Source organism: Salmo trutta, chromosome 2, assembly GCF_901001165.1.
Source record: "Salmo trutta chromosome 2, fSalTru1.1, whole genome shotgun sequence".
Lineage (NCBI taxonomy): Eukaryota > Metazoa > Chordata > Actinopteri > Salmoniformes > Salmonidae > Salmo > Salmo trutta.
This window is the reverse complement of record NC_042958.1, coordinates 32,664,915-32,677,055: the sequence shown is the minus strand read 5'-3', so window position 1 is coordinate 32,677,055 and position 12,141 is coordinate 32,664,915. Positions and strand designations below refer to the sequence as shown.

The window sequence follows — 12,141 nt, the reverse complement described above, 5'->3', positions numbered from 1 at the left end:
TGACAGCTTCAACTTGAAAGAACGTATGCTGTCATAATACTGCGTGACGACTTTGTTGCGCCCTTGCAGCTGTTTGTTCAAGTTATTCAGGTGCTCTGTAACATCCACCATAAATGCAAGGTCCTGCATCCATTCTGCGGAATGAAATTCTAAGACTGGTTTGCCCTTTTCTTCCATGAACTGTTCAATTTCTTCTCGTAAATCAAAGAAACGCCTAAGCACAGCACCTCAGCTTAACCATCTTACCTCAGTGTGGTATGGCAGGCCATAGATGTGGTCTTTCTCTCTGAGAAGGCTGTCAAACTGACGGTGATTCAGGCTTCTGGATCGGATGAAATTAACAGTTTGGATGACCACCTTCATGACGTTATCCATCTTTAATGACTTGCAACACAAAGCCTCCTGGTGCAAAATACAGTGAAAAGTCCAAAAATCACATCCTCCATTTGCAGATTGCACTTTCTCTCTGAACTTTGACACAACGCCTGCTTTTTTCCCGATCATTGAGGGCGCACCATCTGTAGCCAGGCTGACAGCGTGGGACCAGTCCACTCCGACCCTGTCCAGCGCGCCGACGAGTGCGGTGAAAATATCAGCTGCTGTCGTTGTATCTGTCATCGGCACCAACTGGCTGTCCAAATCCACTGAAAGATCAGAAATCCTGTCTGCAACTGTGTTTCTTGTCAGGCTGATATTTGCAAAAGCCTGGCGCTTTTCAGGGCACACAATCTCCGCTGCCTTCATCATGCATGTTTTTACAAATTCACCCTCACTAAATGGTTTTGAAGCCACTGCGATTTCATTAGCAATGAGGTAGCTAGCTTTCACTGCAGAGTCACTGATCTCTCGGCTGTGAGTAAACACAGACTGCTGTTTCTTCAGACCCGCCAACAGTTCATTCACCTTCTCTCTTCTCCGCTGTCCTTGAAAGTTGTCATATTTGTCGGCATGAAGACTCACATAGTGGCGACGAAGGTTATACTCTTTCAGCACTGCAACATGCTGTGAACACACCAAACATACAGCTTTCCCATTCAATTCCGTGAATAAATAGGAGGATGACCATTTTTCTTGGAACACTGCACTCTGCGTCCACTTCTCTTTTTTGACAGAGACATATTGGGGCAATGAGGGTGCCAAAGCACATAATGTTAAAAGTAGAAGCCGTAATAAATATCGCGGGCAAAACAAAGTAGCTTATCCGGACTGGCTGCACTTGCTTGACCTACTTGCTCTGCTCCGGTATAAACAGTTTGCTTGCTTAACACAATTGCTATTTCGCCATCCAGTGGACGCAATTGGAACAGCAGTTTCTTTTATTGAAAAATTGCAGCTCATTTTCATACTTTACAAAATCATCTCGCGGGCCGGATTAAACCCCTTTGCGGGCCTGATGTTTGACACCCCTGCTTTAAAGTGTTCTGTAAAAGTATATGTGAAACATATTTAGTTTTTCCCCAAGAACTAATGTAGTAGTGTACCCAATTAAAGCCTTATTTGTGCTGCTGGAGTGCTGCATCTCTCCTCGCCTTTGATCAAGCAGCCATTCCGAAAAACATTCATGCTCCCAACGCAGGGGAGTTGATAATCCCTAGATTATTATCATTTCTTATATCACCATAGTCCATTCACAGAAATCTCTCTCTATTTGAACAGATGAGTGGACCAGCGAAGGTGAACCAGGAGGTATTTGTCAAGGTGGAGTTCACCAACCCGTTCCCATTCAGCCTGCGTGACGTGAGGATGGCCATGCAAGGGCCTAATTTCATCTCATACCGGGAAAAGTTGTACAGGTAAGAGGATTTAAAACTCTAAGACCTCACATCAGGGATGATGTTCACACTTACATTAGTCTCACATTCACAAAAACAGATCCAATGTAGTCTGTTTAGTATGCCAATCTGTGTGTTTGAGTTTTTGTGTGTGTGTTTGTAGTGAGATCGCTACCGGCGCCTACATCACCTGGATGGAGTCCTGTGTCCCTACGAGGTCTGGGAATACAATGATCTATGCTGTCCTGGACTGCTCGGTCCTTGGGAATGTGCAAGGCAATTGGGCTATCGACGTCCAGGCCTGAGCATTGCCCAGGAAGCCCTTCCCACCTGCTAATCGCCTGCCATCGACCGGAGAATCACGAATAGAGGTTCTTGTGTAGATTTGAAAGGATTTGATTGCTGGATAAGCAATTCCATCTAGCCTATGAGAGGGTGAGGTTCAGCAAATAACATACCCCTTACAGAAAAAACACATGATTCACAGGTGAAATTTCCTCCTGGGAAATCATATGAAACCATGTTTTTTTGGAACACTGAATTTTACATGTGATCACAACCTTTCACGTGAATATTTTTCAAATGAGATTCCACAGATGATGCCCTGCAAACAAAATTGAGTCGTTAGGATACACACAAACAGTGCTTTTAACATAGTGTTTTCAACATACATATTTGACATGCATGATTACATTGTGTATATGTTTATTTATGCAGTAATTATTATTCAACATGTCCTCAGCTGGGTTTTAAACTCACAAACTCTTGGTTCACGGCATCCCGACCTTCCTGCTACACCATCAAGTCGGTGTCAATTACAAATTGAACCTGTATTCCTACACTTTGGGTTTAAGTAAAATATCAGCTTTGTTAAAAATACACGATTATAAAAAACTATTATATTAATCATAGTGATTCAGGAGTAACATTAAAACAGAGTAATATCCCCCACAAACAGTAGACAACTATTCAGAAAACGATACTTATTCTGAAATAACTGTATGAAATCTATGGTGAGAAAATAATCAGATTAACTAAAATAGAAGTGCAGATGGCACTCTTTTGCTAAGTGCAGACATGTATTATAGGTAATGAATGTGTATAGGAATGCTATAGACTTTGATGGGCAGCAGAAAGATCAGCGTAACCCAGAAGTTGTAAATTGTAATCCCAGGTGGGGTCATATTGAAAAGTCACTACTAAGTGATCATGTCAAAAATAATCATGTTATCATTGATGAAATATTTGGTACACTATTTTAGCTGAATAGTGTACCATTTACTTTAAAACCCACATATCATTTGATTCCCTTACACAAGACATGCAAAAATCGCATTTTGACATATGAAATATCTTTTTTCACATGTTGAGCTGAATTTCACATTTTCTCAAAAGAAAAATCACAAAAAAAAGAGACTTGAGGTCAGTTGTTCACATATGAAACCACATGTTCACATGTATTCAATTTAAAGTTCACATGTTAACCCCACCTCTTCACATATGAGGAGAATAACATGTTTTCACCTCTCATGTGGAATTTATTTTTCATGTGTGAAAACGTTCACATAGGAAAATATTTCTCTCAAATGTGTAGTTTCATGGTATCATACGTAGACATTTTCCATCCCCATGTTGTCACATTTATTTCACGAGATCATGTTTTCACATGTGTACTTTCATGTTATCAGATGTTGCTTTTACATGTTGTCACATGTTCTCACGTTAACTTCACATAAGATCACATGTGAAACAGATGTTATCACATGTGAAATGTATGTGATTTTTCTATAAGGGATTGCTTACACCGATAAGATTTTTTACAGAAATGCCTAGGGCTAGGGGTTAGGAGTTCATTTGGAATTGGGCAGAAGAGGGAGGGCCAAACCGCAATAAGTTTATCTTATTATTTCTTCTGCATCGCCAAATATCAATCAAATCAATGAATTTTCAGGCATTGGTGAGACTTAAAGTTGAAGGGCACCTACATAAGGACTTCATCACACATTCATTAGCCATAAATGCCACATTCATAATCAGTAGAACTGCAAGCTGACTTTATTTAACTAGGCAAGTTAGTTAAGAACACATTTTTATTTACACTGACGGCCTACCCCGGCCAAACCCGGACGACGCTGGGCCAATTGTGCGCCGCCCTATGGGACTCCCAATCACGGCCAGATGTGATACAGTCTGGATACGAACCAGGGACTGTAGTGACGCCTCTTGCACTGAGATGCAGTGCCTTAGACCACTGTGACTTCTTTGATATGTCACAGTGTCAACGCTAAACATCCTGTGTAAACTTGCAGTTGTTGACATAGGTTTTTCATAAAAATTAACCCTTCACTAGTGTTACCAAAGACTCTCATGGACGAAAATCGTTCAAAAGTTATGATTCACATGAATATGATGGATAGAGTTTTTTTATGCATTCTAATTAGATTACATTTATATCTCAGGGATTACATTTGGTTTTGAGTCAGCCGACTCAGATTCGGTTTCTGTTATTTTCGATCTTATAAACCTTTGCTGACTGTAAATTTCTCATACAATCATGGCCTTCAATCTAGTCAACGGTCCAGTGTTATATGCAGTAGATTTTAATCAAGCAGAAAAGGTACTGCATTTAAAGAAGCTATGCGTGTTTTGGAAACAATGTGAAAAATGTTTCTTTAGACTGTGATTTTGGTCTCCAAAACGTTGCACATCACCCACCTATTATCCTTATATAAATAATTTAATTGTATAACGTAAAAAAAAGAAAAAATCACAATGTAAAAGCCATATGTGGGCACCATTCCTCAGTTATTTTGTTTGATAGTTTTTTGTATAACCAGTAATATTGGAAAACCATCATTTTTGGCTTTGCATCAAACTAAATCTTTTAATTCACTGCCATTAACTGTTTATAACATTTCAGCTGTTCACTGCTTTTGATTAACAATAAAATCATTTTCAAAATCAATACTGTTGTCACACCATTATATTTTTTGTATCATTTAGTATTTTAAAACATTTCCAGATGGAGTGGGATAAAGTTAACAGGCCACCCTTAACTGCCAATATCATTGTTATGTTCACTGGTCCCATTTCATGAAAAAATTCTAAAACACCTTACAAACAAACCTTTTCATGACCAAAAGAAAAAAACAACCTTGCACATAGTGCTAAAAAACATTCAGACCATAACTAGACACAGGTTCCATATTAACCACTGTACATGAATTTGAGGAAGAACAAAAAAAATGTAACTATTCATTCAAATAAGTGCAATAATAACTGACTTTTACTTCAGTCTTAAATCAGTAACATTATAGCAGGCTGAGATGAGATCCTATTAGACACTGTTCATCAGTCTCTGATGTTCCAGGAACAGGTTTTATATCGATGGTTCCAGGTGATCCCTTTATTTTACCAGGGAAGACATATTGAGACCTAGATCTTTGTTTCAAATGTGCTCTGCAAACCACAACACAAATTTACACAAAATATAAATACAGTGCATTCTGAAAGTATTCAGAGCCCTTCACTTTTTAGACATTTTGTTATTCTAAAAAGGATTAAAGACATTTTCTCCTCATCAATCTACACACAATACCCCATAACGACAAAGTGAAAACAGGTTTATATACATTTTGGGAAATGTATAAAAATAAATTAACAGAAATATTTTATATACATGCAGTTGAAGTCGGAAGTTTACATACACTTACGTTGGAGTCATTAAAATTTGTTTTTCAACCACTCCACAAATTTCTTGTTTTAACAAACTATAGTTTTGGCAAATCGGTTAGGACATGTACTTTGTGCATGACACAAGTCATTTTTCCAACAATTGTTTACAGACAGATTATTTCACTTATAATTCACTGTATCACAATTCCAGTGGGTCAGAAGTTTACATGCACTAAATTGACTGCCTTTAAACAGCTTGAAAAATTGCAGAAAATGAGGTCATGTATTTAGAAGCTTCTGATAGGCTAATTGACATCATTTGAATCAATTGGAGGTGTACCTGTGGATGTATTTCAAGGCCTACCTTAAAACTCAGTCCCTCTTTGCTTGACATCATGAAAAAATCTAAAGAAATCAGCGAAGACCTCAGAAAAACAATTGTAGACCTCCACAAGTCTGGTTCATCCTTGGGAGCAATTTCTAAATGCCTGAAGGTACCACGTTCATCTGTCCAAACAATAGTACGCAAGTATAAACACCATGGGACCACGCAGCCCACATACCGCTCAGGAAGGAGACACGTTCTGTCTCCTAGAGATGAATGTAATTTGGTGCGAAAAGTGCAAATCAATCCCAGAACAACAAAGGACCTTGTGAAGATGTTGGAGAAAACAGGTACAAAAGTATCTATACCCACAGTAAAACGAGTCCTGTATCGACAAAACCTGAAAGGCCGCTCAGCAAGGAAGAAGCGACTGCTCCAAAACCACCATAAAAACCCAGATTAAGGTTTACAACTGCACATGGGGACAAAGATCATACTTTTTGGATAAATGTCCTCTGGTCTGATTTAACAAAAAATATAACTGTTTATCCATAATGACCATTGTTACGTTTGGAGGAAAAAAGGGGAGGCTTGCAAGCCGAAGAACACCATCCCAGCCGTGAAGCACGGGGGTGGCAGCATCGTGTTGTAGGGATGCTTTGCTGTAGGAGGGACAGGTGCACTTCACAAAATAGATGGCATCATGAGGGAGGGAAATTATGTGGATATATTGAAGGAATATCTCAAGACATCAGTCAGGAAGTTAAAGCTTGGATGCAAATGGGTCTTCCAAATGGACAATGACCCCAAGCATACTTCCCTGTAGCTCAGTTGGTAGAGCATGGTGTTTGCAACACCAGGGTTGTGGGTTCGATTCCCACGGGGGGCCAGCACAGAAAAAAATTGTATGAAATGTATGCATTCACTACTGTAAGTCGCTCTGGATAAGAGCGTCTGCTAAATGACTAAAATGTAAAAAAATGTTGTGGCAAAATGATTTTACCTCACTAGGGTAGGGGGCACTATTTTCACCTCCGGATGAAAAGCGTGCCCAAAGTAAACTGCCTGCTACTCAGGCCCAGAAGCTAGGATATGTATGTAATTGGTAGATCTGGATAGAAAACACTCAAGTGTCCAGAGCTGTTAATAAAATAATGTCTGTGAGTATAACATAACTGATATGGCAGGCAAAAACCTGAGGAAAATCCATCCAGGAAGTGTAATCTTTTATGTTTGTAGTTTTCCATTGACTGCCTATACAGATTACATTGCTTTAGGACTCAAATTGCACTTCCTATGGCTTCCACTAGATTTCAACAGTCTTTAGAAATTGTTTCAGGCTTGTATTCTGAAAAATTAGGGAGTAAGACCACTCTGAATGAGTGGACACTGCAGTGTCCCAGAGGTTTTTCATGCGCACGACCGAGAGCGCGCCTTTCTTGATTTCCTTTTATATTGACCAAGCTTTTGTCCGGTTAAAATATAATTGATTATTATGACTAAAAACAACCTGAGGATTAATTACAAACATAGTTTAACTTGTTTCTACAAACTTTACTGATACTTTACAGATTTTGTCTACCTGTTGTGACTGCCTTTGAGCCTGTGGATTACTGAACAAAACGGTTTTTTGATATAAAGAGGGACTTTATTGAACAAAACAAATCTTTATTGAGTAAATGGGAGTCTTGTGAGTGTAACCATATGAAGATCAAAGGTAAGTGATTAATTTTATCGCTATTTCTGACTTGTGTAACTCCTCTACTTGGAAGGTAACTGTTTGTAATGATTTGTCTGCTGGGCGCTGTTCTCAGATAATCGCATGGTATGCTTTCGCCGTAAAGCCTTTTTGAGCTCAGGTGCATTGAGCTCAGGTGCATCCTGTTTCCATTGATCATCCTTGAGATTCTTCCACAACTTGATTGGAGAACACCTGATTTAAATTCAATTTATTGGACATGACTTGAAATACACCTGTCTATAGTGGCTGTCAGACCAAAAACCAAGCCATGAGGTTGAATAAATTGTCCATAGAGCTCCAAGACAGGATTGTGTGGAAGCACAGATCTGGGAAAGGGTACCAAAACATTTCTGGAGCATTGAAGGTCCCCAAGAACACAGTGGCCTCCATCATTCTTAAATTGAAGAAGTTTGGACCCACTAAGACTCTTCCTAGAGCTGGCTGCCCGGCCAAACTACAAGCTTGGTACACCTGAGCAATCGGAGGAGAAAGGCCATGGACAGGGAGGTGACCTAGAACCCAATGGTCACTCTGACAGAGCTCCAGAGTTCATCTGTGGAGATGGGAGATCCCTCCAGAAGGACAACCATCTCAGCACCACCACCAATCAGGCCTTTATGGTAGAGTGGCCAGACGGAAGCCGATCCTCAGTAAAAGGCACATGACAGCCCTACTTGAGGTTTGCTAAAAGGCCCCTAAAGACTCTCAGATGGAAACAAGATTCTCTGGTCTGATGAAATCAAGATTGAACTCTTGGGCCTGAATGCCAAGCGTCACATCTGGAGGAAACATGGCACCATCCCTACGGGGAAGCATGCTGGTGGCAGCATCATGCTGTGAAGATGTTTTTCAGTTGCAGGGACTGGGAGACTAGTCAGGATCAAGGCTAAGATGAAGGGAGCAAATTGCAGAGTGATCCTTGGGGAAATCCGTTTCTAGAGCCCCGCGACCTTAGACTGGGGCGAAGGTTCACCTTCTAACAGCAATAATGACCCTAAACACACAGCCAAGACAACACAGGAGTCTCTGAATGTCCTTGAGTGGCTCAGTCAGAGCCTGGACTTGAACCCAATCAAACATCTCTGGATTGACCTGTGCAGCAACGTTCCCCATCCAACCTGACAGAGCTTGAGAGGATCTGCAGAGAAGAAAATGGGAGAAACCCCCCAAATACAGGTGTGCCAAGCTTCTAGGGTCATACCCAAGAAGACTCAAGGCTGTAATCATTGCCAAAGGTTCTTCAACAAAGAGGGGGCGGCAGGTAGCCTAGTGGTTAGAGCGTTGGGCCAGTAACCGAAAGGTTGCTTGATCGAATCCCCGAGCTGACAAGGTAAAAATCTATCGTTCTACCCCTGAACAAGGCCCTCATTGTAAATAAGATTTTGTTCTTAATGAACTTACTTGCCTAGATAAATAAAGGTTAAAAAAATAAAAACAAAGTACTGAGTAAATGGTCTGAATACTTATGCAAAATGTGATATTACAGTTTTATTTTTAAATATAAATTAGCAACATTAATTAGCAACATCTAAAAACCTGTTTTTGCTTTGTCATTATGGGCTATTGTGTGTAGATTGTTGAGAAAAAAAATACAATTTAATAAATGTTTCGAATAAGGCTGGAACGTAACAAAATGTGGATAAAGTTAAGTAGTGAAGAGAAGGGAAAGGGGGATACCTAGCCAGTTGTACAACTGAATGCCTTCAACTGAAATGTATCTTCCGCGTTTAACCCAACCCCTCTGATTAATCGACCTCCACGTCTTCGGCGCCCGGGAACAGTGGGTTAACTGCCTTGCTCAGGGGCAGAACGACAGATTTTTACCTTGTCAGCTTGGGGATTCGATCCAGCAACCTTGAATTTTAGGACCGCTTTAAGTATCCCATTTTTGATGAAATATTGAATTTGGACTTTTACTACTATAGCCCATAAAACACACAATTCATAAATGGCAAAAAAAGACAGTCCCAAAATAAATCATAAGGAATAAGGTTTTGAAGTGTCTCTCCGATATCTAGGAGATATAAGAAAGCCCAGTATTTTTTGGAAAATCTTTTACACATATTGAACCACTGTTTTTGGGTACAGTAGGCACAAAATTACCTCAATGCTTCCATTCATTTTTTAACCTCTCTTTTCAATAGCCAGTGAAAAATCAGAGCGCCAAATTCAAAACAACAAAAATGTCAGAATTCAAAGTTCTCAAACATACGACTATTTTACACCATTTTAAAAAGGTACACTTCTCCTTAATGTAACCACATTGTCCAATTTCAAAAAGGCTTTACGGCGAAAGCATGAAGTTAGATTATGTTAGGACAGGTACAAAACAACAAAAAAAAAAGGCCATTTTCCAAGCAGGAGAGGGGTCACAAATACCAGAAGTTCAGCTAGAATGAAGCACTAACCTTTGACGATCTTCATCAGATGACACTCCTAGGACTCAATGTTAGACAATACATGTATGTTTTGTTCGATAAAGTTCATATTTATAACCAAAAACAGCATTTTACATTGGCGCGTGATGTTCAGAAAATATTTTGCCTCCAATACTTCCGGTGAAACAGCACAACAATTTACAAAAATACTCATCATAAACGTTGATAAAATATTAAACTGTTATTCAAAGAATTTTAGATAATCATCTCATTTATGCAACCACTGTGACAGATTTCAAAAAAGCTTCACGGGGAAAGCACACTTTGCAATAATCTGAGTACGGCGCTCAGAAACATACACTAGGCAATACAGATACCCGCCATTTTGGAGTCATCTAAAATCATAAATAGCATTATAAATATTCACTTACCTTTGATGATCTTCATCAGAAGGCACTTCCAGGAATCCCAGGTCCACAATAAATGTCGTTTTGTTCGATAAAGTCCATAATTTATGTCCAAATATCTCCTTGTTGATAGCGCGTTCAGTAAGCGTAGGAAGCGCGCCCAAAAGTTCACAAAGAAAAGTAAAAAAGTTATATTTACGTTCGTTGAAACATGTCAAACGTTGTATAGCATCAATCTTTAGGGCCTTTTTAACTTAAAACGTCAATAATATTCCAACCGGACGATTCCAATGTCTTGAAAAACGTTTTGGAACACAGCTACCTCATCACGTGAATGCGCGCCAATGAACTCATCTCCTTTCCTGAGTCACCAACTTCCAACTTCCTTTGTTTGCCCTCTGTTCACCATAGACGCCTCAAACAACTTTCTAAAGACTGTTGACATCAAGTGGAAGCCTTAGGAAGTGCAAAATGAACCCTAAGTCACTGTGTGTTGGATAGGCAATGACTTGAAAGGACTACAAGCACCAGATTTCCCACTTCCTGGTTAGATTTTTCTCAGATTTTTACCTGCCATATGAGTTCTGTTATACTCACAGACATCATTCAAACAGTTTTAGAAACTTCAGAGTGTTTCTATCCAAATCTACTAATAATATGCATATTCTAGTTCCTGGGCCCGAGTAGTAGGCCGTTTAATTTGGGTACGTTTTTCATCCGGCCGTGAAAATACTGCCCCCTACCCTAGAGAAGTTTTAATCCGGTACCGGTTACCTTCAGACGAGTCCCATGACACTTGTGGGGGTCATAGAGCAAAACAGAGACCACCATCGTGTTCGTAAGAGTCTCAAACGGTTCGGACGCTACAGACCTTTTTGTTAGAAGACCGCCTTTCGGGATGTCTCATGGTCTGACAAACACTGCTCTAGCTCTGCCACCTTTCACCACAGATGCGGAAGTGCGACATCGACAAATGCGATGGATTGAGACGCATCCAATGCTTCCCTAGGCTAAAGTGACCGATTTTGATGGGGGTCAATCGACTCTAGGGGGTTAATAACCAAAGTTGAACCAAAACCACCACATATTTACAAGCATGCTCTACTGCAGGTGGATTTTTTAAATTGTTTGTTTCAATATCTGTGTTTTCTCTCATTGTACATTGATTGATTAATTAATCTTTTGCTACTAAAATATGAGCTAAATACCTTTTACTAAACTATCCCAAACCATGATTTTGACTTATTGCACCCGCAACTGATGTAGTTGTTTCAGTTTAGATGTTTAAGGTAGTCTCATATCCTAGTCTTCCCAACCCTGGCAGTCGTTCTGAATGCAGGTTGCAGTTAAATAAAAATTCCAAATGTTGAATATCCCCACTCTGGCTGGATTCTAGTAGAAATTACACATCACTTTGCAAACCAGCATAATGTGACTTGCAGGCCTGACGTGGACTGTAAAGTATGAATTTCAGGCCACTGTATTACGGTAAAACTAGACCTTAAAAAGGTGTTATAAAATATTTATTGTCTTAATTGGGGAGGACGGACTCGTAACTGCTAGAGCGAAAAGAGTGGAATGGTATCAAATACATCAAACACAAGGTTTTCATATGATTGAAGCCGTTCCATTTACTCCATTCCAGACATATGAGCCGTCCTCTCTCAGCAACCTCCACTAGGACCAATGCTTGTATTGTTTTTTTTAATTTTTTCTTCACCTTTGTCTCCCCAATTTTGTGATATCCAATTCGTAATTAGTCTTTTCCAATCGCTGCAACTCCTGTACAGACTCGGGAGAGGCGAAGGTCAAGAGCCATGCATCCTCCGAAACACGACCCCGT

General features: G+C 39.8%; 1 protein-coding gene across 2 annotated transcripts in view; it reads left to right on the top strand.

Annotated features, from left to right (window-relative positions):
- The window catches only part of LOC115154145 (coagulation factor XIII A chain), a 36,760-nt gene extending 33,594 nt beyond the window's left edge, over window positions 1–3,166 (top strand). For both annotated transcript variants that reach the window (XM_029700083.1, XM_029700073.1), the window contains 2 exons: window positions 1,657–1,793; window positions 1,936–3,166. In XM_029700083.1, the coding sequence (XP_029555943.1) occupies window positions 1,657–1,793; window positions 1,936–2,077 (279 nt within the window). In that variant the 3' untranslated portion in view covers window positions 2,078–3,166. The remainder of the gene's footprint in view (window positions 1–1,656; window positions 1,794–1,935) is intronic.
- Window positions 3,167–12,141: the final 8,975 nt, after the last annotated feature.